General features: G+C 43.1%; 1 protein-coding gene across 2 annotated transcripts in view; it reads left to right on the forward strand.

Moving 5' to 3' along the window:
* The window catches only part of NOLC1 (nucleolar and coiled-body phosphoprotein 1), a 429,768-nt gene extending 415,653 nt beyond the window's left edge, over nucleotides 1–14,115 (forward strand). For both annotated transcript variants that reach the window (XM_078643222.1, XM_078643221.1), the window contains exon 8: nucleotides 13,847–14,115. In XM_078643222.1, coding sequence (XP_078499348.1) covers nucleotides 13,847–14,005 — 159 coding nt within the window. In that variant the 3' untranslated portion in view covers nucleotides 14,006–14,115. The remainder of the gene's footprint in view (nucleotides 1–13,846) is intronic.
* Nucleotides 14,116–15,384: the final 1,269 nt, after the last annotated feature.

A 15,384-nucleotide genomic window follows, 5' to 3' on the forward strand; every position in this document is an offset into this window, starting at 1 on the left:
GGAGGTCTCAAGAGGGTTGTTCCTCCCCAGGTCCCACTGGCCCTGGCATGGAAGCTCAATATTGTACTCGCAAGACCCATGGGCCTTCCTTTTGAGCCCCTTCACTCTTTTCCCCCCTTCGGATCTTCTCTTGGAAGGTGTCTTTTCTGGTTTCTATCACTTCACTCAGGCATGTCAGTGACCTTCAGGTATTAACCCTGGAAGAACCCTTCTTCCAAGTTCATAGGGATAGGGTTGTTTTCCGCACCAACCCTAAATTCCTCCCTAAGGTGATCTCTCACTTCCACCTTAACCAGTCGTTTAAACTTCCTGTCTTTTTTTCCCATAGCCTGATTCAGTTACAGAACAGGCTCTCCATTCTTTGGATGTAAAATGAGCCCTCATGCACTACGTTGACAGAATCAAAACATTTAGGAAGACACAACAACTTTTTGTTGCTTTCCCCCAAACCCCATAAATGTACGGCTGTATCCACGTTGAGAATTGCCAGATAGATCGTTGGATGCATCCAGACATGCTATGATAAAGCTAAGAGGACTCTGCCTGCCCCTCCTAGAGCCCACTCCACTCGGAAGAATGGAGCCCCTATGGCCTTCCGGGGAAAAATCCCAAAAGCTGAAAACATTACTGTGTGGATGTACTAGCCCACCAACACGCTAATGTCGGTCCGGCAGTCTGCTGCAACATTCACAGGCTAACTTCTGCTTTTTGGGAGGACTGCTTTGCAATCAGTGCACAGCATGTGTATCCACAGCCACACATGCCTCAAACAGTAAATGTTACTTACCCTGAAGGCATCTGTTTATGACATGTGCTGTAGATTCACATGCGCCCTCTCTCTTCCCTGGACGCCTATGGCCGTAATTGAGTCTACTATCTCTTTTCCCTGGCCATCTCTCTATATATCACTTTGCTTCACATTCCATCCTCATCCAACGTGCAGGTAAAATAATCTCAATGAAGCCGATAGCAATGCGCATTACCAGCAAGAGGAGGAGTAGCACTACCTCGTGATTCAAAATACTTCTTTGACAAAAAACAACTTGCACATATCTGGGCCTAACACTAAATGGTAGGATTATGCACAGCATGTGAATCTACAGCAAAGCATGCCACCAACAGATGATTACAATGTAAGTAACATTTTCCTGTTTTTTGCTCTCTAGTTGCAAGATCGATAACCCACAAATGGAAATCAACTGATTGTCCTAAAATTGAAAAATGGAAATTGAAAATCAGGAAAAGGTTATTGGGAAAAGAGTATTGCACAGGTTAAGGACTGTGTAGAACGTTTTACAGAGTTGGGGCCTTTATGAGTATTGGATACATTCATTGTGAGTGAATTACTTGAACAATTGGGAAGGGGTAAACTTAATGCATTCCATTGAATAGATCATTAAGTAGATCTCCTCACAATTTTATTTTTAAGAACTTTCTAGCATCAAATGCCTTAAGAACTTTCTAGCATCAAATGCATGTATGGTATTGAAAGGAGACCACTTTTGTAATTACTTTACATCTTAACTGGCAAACCAATAGCAAAAAAACTAAGGACGTTCAACCAGAAAATAGCATGACATTCTAGAATATAACGGTAAGGTCTCAATGATATTTGCTCGGCTGCAACATGAACATCTACACCCTAAATGCTAAAGTGTGGGCAAACATTCCTAAAATAAAAGGCTCCATTATCAATAGTGACCCCTAAGATTTCCCTCACTGTCCTGCTATAGGACACAAGTGAAAGAGAGTGATTTACTACATGTGATGAGGTAACTAAGAATACAATAAATTATTGTCGATCATTAATTATGAATGTATCCATAGGGTGTACATGGCTCCAGAATCATTGAACAGCACAAGCTCACATCCAGATCAGCAGTCTTAAGTGGAACCTTTTGGTGTATGTTGTGGGTTGGTTGTGAGTGGTTCTGATTTGTTTGAAGAGCTGATGAGTGCTTTTGAAGTTGTCTGGGTCCAGGTAGGGATAAGTGGTTACTGAAACATTTAATACAGTTATCAGTTTAGTAATAATAGGGCCAAAATCAGTTTTGTGGAAAGGGTGAAAGTGAATTAAATATATTGTTGGTTATACTGCGCCTATTGAATTACACATCTGATTGGTTACTCTGATAATCCTTGAAATGTACATTTATGAATGCTGTGTCAAGATTTGAAATACAGTGGATTCATCATCTTTAATCATCTGTGTATTTAAGTCCCACAAGAACTACCTTTTGTTTGTAACTGTACCGTGCAAATGTGATATATGGTGTGATGTTATCTGGTGTTATCATGCATGTGCTTTAATCTGCTCTTCCTTTCACCTGACATTAAGGTGTTGAGTAGTAATTGATGTATGTGTTGATCTTTTATACCAATAAAAATGGTTGTATGACGATCCATTGCAAACACTCGCATCGCATGCCCTTACATCGGAATTATTACACCGCATGTGCTCTTACATCGTGAGTAATCACATCGCACACCATTACGTCGCATTGGTATAGGCCTGCATGTGAAAGACCGTAACATTGCATACAGACACCCCGCATGGTATTACATAGCAATTTACACTCCGACCTAAAGCCTAAAACAGCCCCTATACTGAAAGTAGCCCTAATGCACGCGACGTACCCAACACTAAACCATAAACCTTAAACCTTGTACCCTACAATACGTCACGCTAACCCTTCCCTAACCCCTACGCCCTAAACAGTAATACAAGCCTACACTCCGACCTCAACCCTAAAGCCTAAAACAGCCCCTATACTGAAAGTAGCCCTAAGCCCTAATGCAACCCCAAAAACAGCACCCATTCTCTAAGTAGCCCTAACGCCACCCCAAAACAGCACCCATTTCCTAAGTAGCCCTAATGCCACCCCAAAACAGCACCCATTTCCTAAGTAGCCCTAGTAGCCCTAATGCCACCCCAAAACAGCACCCATTTCCTAAGTAGCCTCAGTAGCCCTAACCCCAAAACAGCACCGCCTTACCTGTTTCGCTGTTGTTCCCGCGTTGTCTCCCTCTCGTCTGTGTTTCCCAGAGGCCGCCATTACACCCCATCCCGTTGTGAATGCATGTGTTCTAAATGCGCATGCGACGTAATGGCGTGCACAGACCACGCACACGACGTACCGTCGCGTGCGTTGTAGGTGCACGCGATGCAAACGCATGCGCTGTAATGCATGCGCTGAGCTGGTTGTTTCCCATAAAAATATGTGTTAAAAAAAGCTTCATTTGGCCAAACTTTTTTTTTTTTTTTTAAGTCTCACCTTTTTTAAGAACACTACCTCACATTGCATTAACTGTTCACAACCCAACCCAGTTACTACTTTTATCACTCATTCATATAGAAACATTATTATTTATAAATACATACATCATTTTTTTTTTTAAAAGACTGCAAAACCACTCTTCCTCCACCACAAGGAACTGCTGCTATATGATCTATGCACATCATGTAAATCTATTGTAGGTTCACACAGCAAAGCAATCTAGTAAACGGTTAATAGCTTGACATGCTTAAATTATTTCCCACTATCAGGCTTCGAGTCGTCTGTAGTCAATATTAACATAGCTGTATCTCAGTAGAGCATGGTTTCTTAACCTGTAGTCCGCAGAGCCAGCAGGGATTATTAAAGTATACATATGTAAAAAGTAGAATTGAAAATGTGAACACACACTGTAAATGTGAAAGAATTTAAAATTTGAGGCTAAAAATGTAGTTGGTATCCTTATCTTGATTCATGGGAGCAGCATAAGTCCAGCAAAAAGAATCTCTCATGGATGATTTTTTTTTACCTCAGTTGAAACACTGGTATAGTCCATAAAAAGTGAGCATGCTTTTGGAGACAAAATCATATTGTAGCATCCTGCATATAGTTTGTGTTTTAGAAATCAAACTTAATTTTGTATTATTTCAACCTCCTTATTATGATTTTTTTTTACATGTTTTTGTGAAAAAATATTTAATGTGTATTTATATAAAAATGTGCACTTGTTTCTGGATTTATTGGCATTGTTTGAGTTTCAAATCTTAGAAATTGCTTAGTTAACCCCTTCGACGCTGATGACGAGCTGAGCTCGTCATGAGTTACGCCTCTCGTACGCTCATGACGAGCTCAGCTCGTCATGTAACGCGAGTTTTTTAAAACCGCCGCGCACAGCGGGAAACGCCGCCGCGCGCATGCGGTTAAAGGTTACCAGCGTCCAGTAGCGATTCACCAGGAGATAAAAAACCTCTGCAGTAGAGCAATTGACATTGAAAACAACTAAACATTCATATACCAGGCAAAGCCCAAACTCATAATTTTATGATCCGAAGTCCAGCCAATCAGAGTTCCTCCATTCACCTACAACCCCTCCCCTTTTTGAGATTCCAACAGTCCGATTTTCGCAGCTTGTCTAAAAAGATTTTGACAGACTCATCAGTGGGGAGGAGAGTGGGCACATTTCCTTTTTCAAAATATGTTTTTCAAAGAAAAAAACATTTGTAAAAAGAGAAACAATAATTCTGAAAGCCTATTTGTGGGCTATTGCCTATTTTTTTCTTAAATTGTACTACTAGTTTACATTTATCACTAGTTTTATATACGTGGTGTGAAAAAATTTCTCAGAGGAGTGTCTGGACAGAGGGGAGGATACTCTTATGTCCTTGGTCTAGTTTCTTGCCAGAGTGGGAGCCAAGGGTTCCCTGTACCGGTTCCTACTGGAGTATGCAAGGAGGTTCCCATTTGTACCCTTCAAAGTAGTCTGGTGGCGCTGGCGCTGGTCTTAATCGCTAACAGCTGCTATTGGGGTAAATTGGTGTTGGAAAATACAACTTAATGCAGTTTTTTCCCCCAACAATAAAGGAACAATACTAGTAATTGGATAAGTTGATACAGCTTGTTTTATTTATAGTGCTTCATAACTCAATTCTGCCTTTCATAAAAGCCCAAGCTGAGTTACTCAATTACTGAACTCTTAAAGTCTTAAAGATAAAAGGCTCAGCTGGTTGGCCTCGTTGGGATTTGAATTCCTGTCCTCCAAATAGAAGGGTGATGATGATAATAACTAGCTGCCATTCTTTGGATTGAGAAGTAAAAAGCGCACTGGCTATTTGTCACAAGATTTTGTGCTTTTCATGTGGTTTTGACCAACGTCTGTTATCAATATTGACTTGTCATGCACCCAATCTGTCTTTAGGTTACTTTGGTTTAACCATGGTGTTATACGCATGTGCTGTCAGCTAGATCACTCTAATTTGGTTTACTTCCATTTGTTATGTTGACTGTTGATCATTCTCTTTCAGATGAGCATAGAAATCAAGGGTTTATGATTTTTTTTTTTTTTATGTGCCAATTTAGGATGATGTAGCCCTGCACCATCCCTTTATTTTTTTTTAGAGTTTTCTATAGCGGGAACCAGACCCAAGATAGGGTAACAGAGCGCTTTACAAAGTGAGCAGGGAAATAAAAGAAGCATTTGTTTCCAATATCATAGATCAATACAACGTAAAATAAGTAACAGAGACATAATAAAGTTTGGGGTACAGATGCAGAGAATGGAACAGCTCTGTTATAGGGAGTCAAATCGTGATTGAAAAGAACTTATCTTCGCACTAGAGTTTGCAGCTGCCTTGGGATTTGTGATGAATTTACGGTAGGAGTTTGCTCATCAGGAATGATTTTGCTTCCTTTTTGAAGAGGAATGTTGAGGTAATTTTTCTGATGAATGGTGGAAGCGAGTTCCAGATTCTTGGCTGCGCTCCCGAAAATGCTCTGTTGGAGGTTTTAGTCTTGTTGAACCATGCGGGTTTCAGGAGTAGGTTAACTGTGCTCCTGGGATGTCTGTTTCCTCCAGATAGCGTAGTTTTTTGGGCTAGGAACTGCGGGGTATTCTGTTGTAACGCCTTATGAGTAATACAAGCAATCTTTAAGTGAATACGGGCTTCATAGAGTAGCCAGTTTAGTGCCTTCAGGTGTGGCGATATGTGGTCGAATTTCCTTGATCCTGAAATAAGTCTAGCTGCGGCGTTGAGACAGGCTGTTAGGGGTGCGGTAAATGTTTTCAGAAGTCCAGATAGGGTGGAACAACCGTATTCCAGCCTTGAGTAAGGCCTGAACTGCAGTTTTGAGGTCAGCGATCTCGATAAATGGCTTCATTTTTCTTAGATAATTGAGGTGAAAGCGGGCATTTTTAGCCATCAAGTTAATGTGAGCTTGCATGTTGAGATTCTTATCTAGTGTGACCCCAAGTGATATTGTGGAGTCCACCAACGTTGGGGTGCAATTCAAGTAGGTGATCATTTTGTTCCATTTCTTTACTTCTTGGGAGTTGTTGGGGGGGGGGGGGGGGGGGGGGGGATTAATAGAAATTCAGTTTTTTGAGCATTTAACTTAAGGAAGTTGGTCGTTAGCCATTGTACGTTTTTTTAAGAGCTAGATTCATTAACTTTATCTCTTCCATGGAGGTGATTTTGAAGTAAAGTTGGGTGTCATCTGCGTACATGTAGTAGGAGATGCTTGCCTGCTGTAATATGTCAGTGAGAGGTTCAACATATAAATTAAATAGAGTGGGAGACAAGGTAGATCCTTGAGGTACTCCTAGTAGGTTTCGTGAGGATGGAGAGAGGATCTTGTTGGTCATGAATGATTGTGGTCTATTCTCCAGAAAGGATTTGAACCATAGGAGGACTGTGCCAGAAAAGCCCATCCTGTCTTCTAGTCTTTTTAGCAGTTTGTCATGGTTGACCGTATCGAAGGCTGAGGAGAGGTCAAGCAAAACTAGCAGGCATGTTATATTGCGGTCAAGAGCTGAGAGGGCGTCATCTACTATATGTAGGGTGGCTGTTTCAGTGCTATGACCAGGTCTGAAGCCCGATTGGTGTATGTTCAGTAGGTTGAAATTTGTGATGTGTGAGTTCAGTTGTTGTTGAACACATTTTTCCAGGACCTTTGTTAGCATAGGGATGTTGGTTATTGGTCTATGTTCAGTAGGTTGAAATTTGTGATGTGTGAGTTCAGTTGTTGTTGAACACATTTTTCCAGGACCTTTGTTAGCATAGGGATGTTGGTTATTGGTCGGAAGTTGTTGGGGTTGGAGTTACTAGCTGTCTTTTTTTTTTAGGATAGGCGTAACTTGACCAGATTTTAGGAAGTCAGGGATATGACCTTGTGGGAGCGAGGCATTAATGATCTTGGTCCAAAGAGGGGCTATGCCATGATAGATGTGGGATAGGCACTTTGCAGGGACAGGATTATTGAAGTGGTTTTTGAGTTTAGTAGTTGTTAGAATTTTTAAGATATCAGTCAGTCAAAAATTCTTCATTTCGATTAATTAAAATCATAAGACAATACAAGGAACATGCACCTCCACGCATTAAAAATATAAAAGAATAAAATGAGCATTCGATTATTACAATTCATATGTACACTGTCTGAAATTCATTAAATACATCATATACAGTATAAAAAAGCCCTTAACCAGCGGATAATGAAACTAATGTAAAGTGCATCATTGGGTAATTCCAGATAAAACCATGATCCCCTTTTGAACCCACTGGATAATTATATTTAAAGGAGTCTTCATTTGTTTACCCGTGCCGCTGCCTCCAGGAAGCTGTACACGCTACAAATGACCTGGACAGAACTAAGCATTTGTAAATATGTGAGAGCAGGCCTTACTTGTACAAATCCAGCCTCGCACAAGATTGGATTAAATTTTTTTTTACGCGCGTCTGAATAATGCTCTCAGAACATTATCAAATGAAGTGTGTCCTGTGTGGAAAAATTATCACAAGAACATGGCGCTGCATCTTCGGGTTTCCCCCATTTGGAAAATGTACCCAACGTAAGGTAAATAAGATTGGACCGAAATCTGACCAATAAGAAGCGGTGGAAGGGCTTGGCGACACACTTCAGATACGGTTCAATAAATGGGGAAATTGATAGACAATAAATGCTTCTCACCACTGGTTTTTTCAGCTCCTGCTCCTCCCTTTCCGCCTCCAACAGATTACGAAAGTTGTGTTTGATCCACCCTATATCCTCCTTCATAATGCCCTGTGGCGATGAGAACAATTCTGGCCGACCCAGCCTGGCGCATGCCGCTCTAACATACGCCAACCATGGGACCCTATCTGCCTTCTCAAGGGCTACACAATCCTTTAAGATCAGGTGGTTAAGTGTAATCTCTTCGTTCAGCCAGGTTTTTGCCCAACAAATCAGTGGAGCCATTTTTAGGTGATCCGTAACATAACCTAGGCCTACTTCAGAGTGTATTGAGAATGTAGGAGACGATTGCGGTAGTGACAGGAGGGATCTAAGAAACCTGTTTTCAGCAATTTGTATTTTGTTCGGAGCTACATAGCCCCAAATAGCCGCACCATAAGAAGCGATCGCCAAGCACTTGGATTTATAGATCTTTAGCATGGCCTCCATGGGTCTAGCTCCCAATCTCTTAGAGAAATTCAGGAGAGCCGTTGTAGATCTTACTACTACATTGCTCTTTAGATTCATCTGGGGACTCCCAGGTAGGAGAAGAAAGGCAACCTCGTCAGTTCCTTGCCATTGGACCTGAAGGTTTTAACCTTCGTGTTCTTACTCCGTGCGCCGGCCACCATTACATGGGATTTTGAGATGTTAACTTTCAAGTCCAGGGCCTCCATGAAGCTGCCAAAGTGGTCCAACAGCCTTTGTAAGCCCAGACCCGTGCGCGCAAGTAGAACGGCGTCATCCGCGTACAGGAGAACCGGGATACCCAATCCCCCTATACGCAGAGTGTCCAGTGTAGCCAAGCCCAGAGATTTTTCAAGGGCGTTAATGTAGATCGTAAAAAGAGGAGGGAGCAGTATGCAGCCTTGTCTGACCCCCCTTCTGGAGCTGAATTGCCCAGTACACTGGCCTTCCCTCGTGACCCTAACAGAGGCAGAGAGGTCCTGGTGAAGATCACTTAAAAAATTAACCAAAGATGCATCTAAACCGATCTCACGCAAAATAAACCATAATTTTGAACGGTTAACTAAATCAAATGCCGAAGATAGGTCCATGAAACCCAAATATAAAAATCCCTCGCTGGCGACTGTGTATTTGCTTATGAGGAGGTGAAGATTTAAACATTGGTCCATGGTGCCCCTATGTTCTCTAAAACCATACTGGAGGTTAGAGAGCAGCCCCCTGTCCGTAAGCCAATCCCCCACTCTCTGAAGAATGACTCTGCCCACGATTTTAACGGCAGAGTCTAGCAATGAGATCGGCCTATAACAGGAGGGGTCCCCTCTATTCCCCTTCTTAAAAATAGGGACGATCACAGAAGAGGACCAAGAGGATGGAAAACCAGCTGTTGGAATACCAGTTGTTGGTACCGCATTAAACACATTGGTCAAAATCTTTGCCCAAAACTGTGGATACATGATATACAAATCTGCGGGTACCCCGTCCGGTCCTGGAGCCTTATGTCTAGTTGTCTCTCTGATCGCCCTTTCTACCTCGGCCAAGTCGAACCTGAGCGGCATAGCATGCTGTGCTGTAGCTGTGAGGGCGGGCGTTGATCCCCTCTGAACTATGTCATAAATGCTCTTGAAATGTTGGAGCCAGCTATCATCAGGGATTATGCAATCCGTATCTAGGTTCAACTGTTCCGAGAAGAACGGCTGATTAATAATGGCCCAGAATTTCCTGCTGTCCCTTATCACGTCAGCGGATTGTAGATTTTCCCAAGCCTCCTCCTTAATGTGGCGTTTGCGTGAGCCAATGGCAGTTTTGTACTCCTTACGGAGGTGGGCTATTAGGGCTCTATTCCTCGGCCTGTTTTTAAGTGCCTTGAGTAAGTAATACCCGCCACATTCCAGGTCGAAAATTTACATAAGGGTGTCTGGGCTCCTACCTCAGCCCTCTCCACTGCCAGTCTGGAAGGTAGTCAATCGTTCGGCTCCATAGGGGACAGGGGAGAGAAACGATTAGATCGACCTATCTCTACTGTGGGTAACCAGCCATGCTGAAGGACTGGGGAATTGCTAGAGGGACCCCTTTCCACCCATCGTGACAGCTCCTGTGTGGTCCTTTGCTGTGAGATAGTATTAGCCTGATGAGATAACGTCCGCTGACTGCTGCAAGGGGGATCCTCCCGAAGTGACACCAGAGGCTTACCTATTATCCTGGCTGGCCTAATTGGTGGATAAAAAAACCCAAGGGGGAGTGGTCTAATGCCCTTGTTCGTCAGGACTGAGGCATCCCAGAACAATCTCTCAGCACTGGCCTGGTTGTTAAAAATTACCACCACGCAGTCCCCTAGAATGGATTTTAAACATCGCCCAACCCAACTAACCCTCCTTGCCATGATGACAGTACTCGTGATGTCCGTTCCTCCGCTACTAAACTGAGAACACCATTGCTTAGCCAATAACATGAGGTCATGGGTTGTTTCATTTAAGCCAGCCCTTACTAGGGGGACTCCTGTAAAGACAGCCACTAAAGGGGCAGCCTCCGGGGGCAACTCCAGATAACTGTACCTATGAGTAACCGGCCTGAGACCGTCTAAACTATTATTTCTCCAGTTACTATCTCCAGGGTTAATATTCACTGTGCCAACCCTCATGGGTCCCCGCCCACCCCGGGGTCCCCCTATTACCGGGCTTCTATCCCTTAGGGCTTCTGGGGCCTGATTCATCGTATTGACTGTGGGCTCATTAGTGATTACGTTTTGAGAGTGGGCCAAAATCCCCTTGTGACCTGACTATTGTTTAAAAAAAGCATACATTTTTTCACATTTCCTTATTAGTCCCGCTACACATACGTTCAATGTGTCCTTAATGTCTTTCGCAATGGCCACCAGTGCGGGTTCAAGTCTTGATGTAAATAAGTCCTCGACAATTTTGCAGACGTGGTCCCTTATGCTGGCATCGGATTTAAAGCCTTACCCGTTGCGTTTTTCCTCCTAGATGGTTTTATCATTGACCTGCGCTTGCGCGTGTGCTTTGGTGGTGAAACCAATAGGGATGTGTCCTCTTGAAGAAGGGGAGGGTGTGGAGATCTTAGAGGGACAATCGAGGACTCAACTATAGAGGGGGGGTTCTAAAATCACGATTGTTGGTTCCAACGGGACACTCGGGCTGTGGTCTGTTTCTAGTGCTGGCTCAATGTCAACAGGACCCAACCCCAGTTCTTTCTCAGCACTCGTGATTTCTTTGGTTAAAAACCCCACAGCAGAGGTCAAGTATGAAATGATTGATTCAGATTTCCTAGGTATCTTTGCATTTTTACCTTCATGTACTCCCCGGAATAACTGCTTTCTCTTACCCAGGGTAGGTGTCAGTGGGGTGACCCAGCCTGGCCTCTGCCGACCTTAGCCTGGCGGAGTCCGCGCGCGGTCCCGCGACGCGGGGGCTGTGCTCCTTTTTGTGCGCCTCTTGGCGCAGGAAATGCGGGTGGCGGCGGCTTCCGCCGCAGAGGTGTCTAGGATTTGCAGTCCGGATGTCCGTGAGCCCCCCTCCACACTGCGGCCGCTGCTAGGTGTGGGCTGCGGCGGCGGGAGGGAGACAGGCAACAGCAGCGGCGATCAGGGAGAGAAGTAGCCGGCAGCCTACGCAAGCCAAGGTATGCCCCCAAGGTGTTCTTGTGGTCCCCCGCTCCACCGCGGCTGTGCTCCTTTTTGTGCGCCTCCTGGCGTGGGAAATGCGTGTGGTGGCGGCTTCTGCCGCAGAGGTGTCTGGGATTTGCAGTCCGGATGGTCGTGAGCCCCCCTCCACACTGAGGCCGCTGCTAGGTGTGGGCTGCGGCGGCGGGAGGGAGACAGGCAACAGCTGCGGCGATCAGGGAGAGAAGTAGCCGGCAGCCTACGCGAGCCAAGGTATGCCTCCAAGGTGTTCTTGTGGTCTTTAAGATATCATCGATATCATAACATTTGAAGTTGGACCAGTTAGAATTGTTTTTGGTAAGAGAAAGCTTGTTTAGTACCAAGTTATTTGCTTGACTGATTTTGGGGGTGGCTAAATTGGTCATAGCTATTTTGAGTTCTAGTTGGAGGGCATTAGTTTTCGCCGCGAAGAATGAGGAAAATTCATCACTGATTAACTGAGAGGCTGATGTTAAGAGTGAAGATTTGGCCAGTTTGTTTGAGTGTTGATTCAGAATTTCGAAGAGTTTTTTAGGTCTATTTTTGGCATTATCTAGTTCTGATTTGAAGAAGTCTTTTTTGATCTTAGAATACTTTTGTTGTATGATTTTCTTGCTTTTCAGAGTAGTTTCAATTCGGGAGGGGAGGGCTTAGACCTCCATTTCCGTTCAGTTGATCTGAGTTTGCGTCTCTCCTCGTTCAGGGCTTCACTGAACCATGTTTTTTTTTTTTCTCGTCCGGGATTCTTTTGAGTTTTGGTGGTGCGGCTTGGTCCGAATTTTCTGGTCATCGTGGAGTTATAGTGATCAGTGAGGGCAGTGACGTCGCATAAGTTGTTGGGAGGGATAAGAGCCTTCTCACATTGAGAGGCTAACTTGATCCAGTTGATGTTCTTAGTGTCTCTTATCCATTGCTTAGGATTAATTTGTTGTAGGAGGATTTTCTTGTTACAAGAGGGGATTTGAAAAGTGATAATGTGATGGTCTGACCAGTCACAAGGGGTAATCGAGATCAATTCAATAGTCTTTAGTTTGGAGATGAGCCAATCTAGCGTGGCACCTTTTGAGTGAGTGGGCTCTGAGCTAGCTTGGACCAGGGAGTGGTCCGCGAGGAAGGATTTAAGGGCGTTGACCTGTTTGTCCAGATTGTTCTCCCAGTGTAGATTGAAGTCACCCAGGAAAATGTCATTAGAGTGAGGGGAAAAGTTTGCCGTGATGATTTCCATGAGTTGTTCTGTGAAAGATATGTTTTGCCCAGGAGGATGGTAGAATATATGTAATTTGAGGGGGAGGTTACTAGGTGAGTTTACAGAGATCCCCACGTATTCACAGAAGTCCAGGGGTTCCGCGTGACATTTTGAGACTGTGAGGTCAGAGCGATGTATGCAGGCTAAGCCACTGCCTATTTTGTGAGGTCTGTCTAGTCTAATGATGTTGAAGTCTGAGGGTACCATAAGGTCAAGGCATGGAGAGGATGATTCCTTGAGCCATGTTTCCGTGAGGATGATTGTCCATATTCATGTTAAGGATGAGGTCAGCAATGTCAGAGCGTGTTTAGTGGCCGAACGGCAATTTAGTAGAAGGCAGGAGATCTGGTTTAGGGGATTCTTTGGACTAGGCTCCTGGTTACCTTGGATTGGGGTTATAGAGTAAAGATTATTCCGATTTATTCCTTTATGGATAGGATGTGATGTTCTGCAAGGGTTGATGAAGACTAGGTGGATAGGGAATTCTTCTTTATCAATTATATGGTTGGGTGGAGGTTCGTACAGCCGTAACAGAGATTGCAGTTCCTGGTCCGTAATAGAGTTAGAGCGATTGCCTGTGCGCAAGAATCGATTGTCTAGAGGCAGGGGGGGGGGGGGCAGATTTTGCCATGTTGTCAGCTGTCTTTAGCGAGTTTTGGCGATATTTTAGTGTAGTAAGTTGTTTCTCATGGAAGTTCTAGTTGAGGATGATACTGAAGTGCGAAGTAGGGGGGGCAAATTGTTTATCTTTCTTTTACTGAGTGTGGGTACATGGCTGGGATGAGATTCTTCAGGGGATGGAAGGGAGGAGGGGGTAGAAGTATATTTGCAACTTGCTTGTGGCCATCGTGGTGTCGTGCAGTTCATTATGCAGAATGCAGGCAACTTGTTGACAACAGTGCTTATTGTGTTTTATAAAAACTGTATTGAAACATGAATTTGTTGATATTTAAACTTCTTCAGTTCTTTTACAGATAAATTTCTTTTGTCTTAAATTTGCAGCGAGGAGCTAAAGGCGATTGGGGGGAAAAAGCCAATAATGTCCTGAAATTCACAAAAGGAAAATCTTTCCGCCACGAAAAGACAAAAAAGAAGCGAGGCAATTACTGTGGTGGTGAAATTTCAACCTCCATCAATTCCATTAAATTCGACAGTGAATGAACTCCTGTTTTATATTTCAGTACATTTATTTTGTAATGAAGTAATTTAGAAGTCAAGTCTTTCTAGTCACATGAGTTTCCAGTTATTACCAATAAAGAATAATCATGGCTGCTGTGTGATTAGTTTCCTTTTGTGCATTGAAAATTTGACTGAAGATCTAAAATATTGAAAACATACATCGTCTATGTATTTCCAATTTATTTGAATGTTCTGATGAGTATATAAACCCTGCTACAAACATTTTGCATTCAAATTCCTGAAGCGTGGTCCTCTTGACACATTTGCCAGCCATCAAAGAGTCTGATTAGTGTGCAACTGGGTAGTGCAATAGTTGGCACTCTGAATGACTGTCCTCCTGATGGGATATGTTAGGTGCTATTCACTTTGTGATACATTGTTATATTTTTCTATTCTCGTTTTAGTTTGTACGTTCCTTACGCCCGATTTCATCAGGCTTAAAACTGTTTGTGCTAAAACACTGTTTACCGGATGTTCTCTGGTGACTGCAGGGTCCAAGCTGCCTCCAAGGAAAGAACCTCATCATGCTGTGAATTACCTCATTTTGTCTTCTACTTTCAATTGGTCTAGTTCCGTTTTCTGGTGTGTGTTTAAAGATTTGAACATGCGGTTCTCTTTTAAACTCTTCTCAGTATTTTTCTGTGTAAAACCTACACATTGGTTACTTGAAATGTACTAATAAAAATGAAAAAAAATGTTATTTTGAAAATGAAAAAAAACTACAGATTATGACAAAAAAGCAGTGACGTCCCTAATACCATATAACTGAAATGTGTTTTTCAGTAGTTTCTCCATTCTCAATATGCCAAGTGTGTGGGTGAACTACTAAGAAAAACCAAGATCTATTATCATCCCCCTCCTAGGATTTAACTTAGAAAGAAATTGATTTTTGTGAACAAATTCCCATTGTACCCTCAAGGACAAGGAAGAAATGTACCTCCAAGTAAGGCAAGATGATTCCTTAAAGATTAGGGAGGTGGAATCAGTGAGAGCAGCCCAATCAGATTCACCTTATATTGAACTACTTCTTATTCTCCAAAGACGACTCCTAAGGCCTATCCAGGTAAGGAAAAAAAGCCAAACAAAATAGCCTTTCCTATCATTGCCGACATTCTCTTTTAACTTGTATGGCTTTAGCATCAGTGAGAGATACAAAAGTGACTTCATCTCCATGTAAGATGGACACCACATAAGGATAGTATCCACTTCGAAGAGTCCCTCAATATGTTTAGGACCCCTTAAAAAAGTAATTCTTCGACATTGTGACAGTCAATACACACTTCGAAAAAGCATTAACATTCAGATCGCTATCTAATTTACCTTCTAGGTCCAACTCTGTCATCCACATTAATGGCAAATGA

This window comes from Lissotriton helveticus, chromosome 5_1, assembly GCF_964261635.1.
Source record: "Lissotriton helveticus chromosome 5_1, aLisHel1.1, whole genome shotgun sequence".
In the NCBI taxonomy this organism is placed as follows: Eukaryota; Metazoa; Chordata; class Amphibia; order Caudata; family Salamandridae; genus Lissotriton; species Lissotriton helveticus.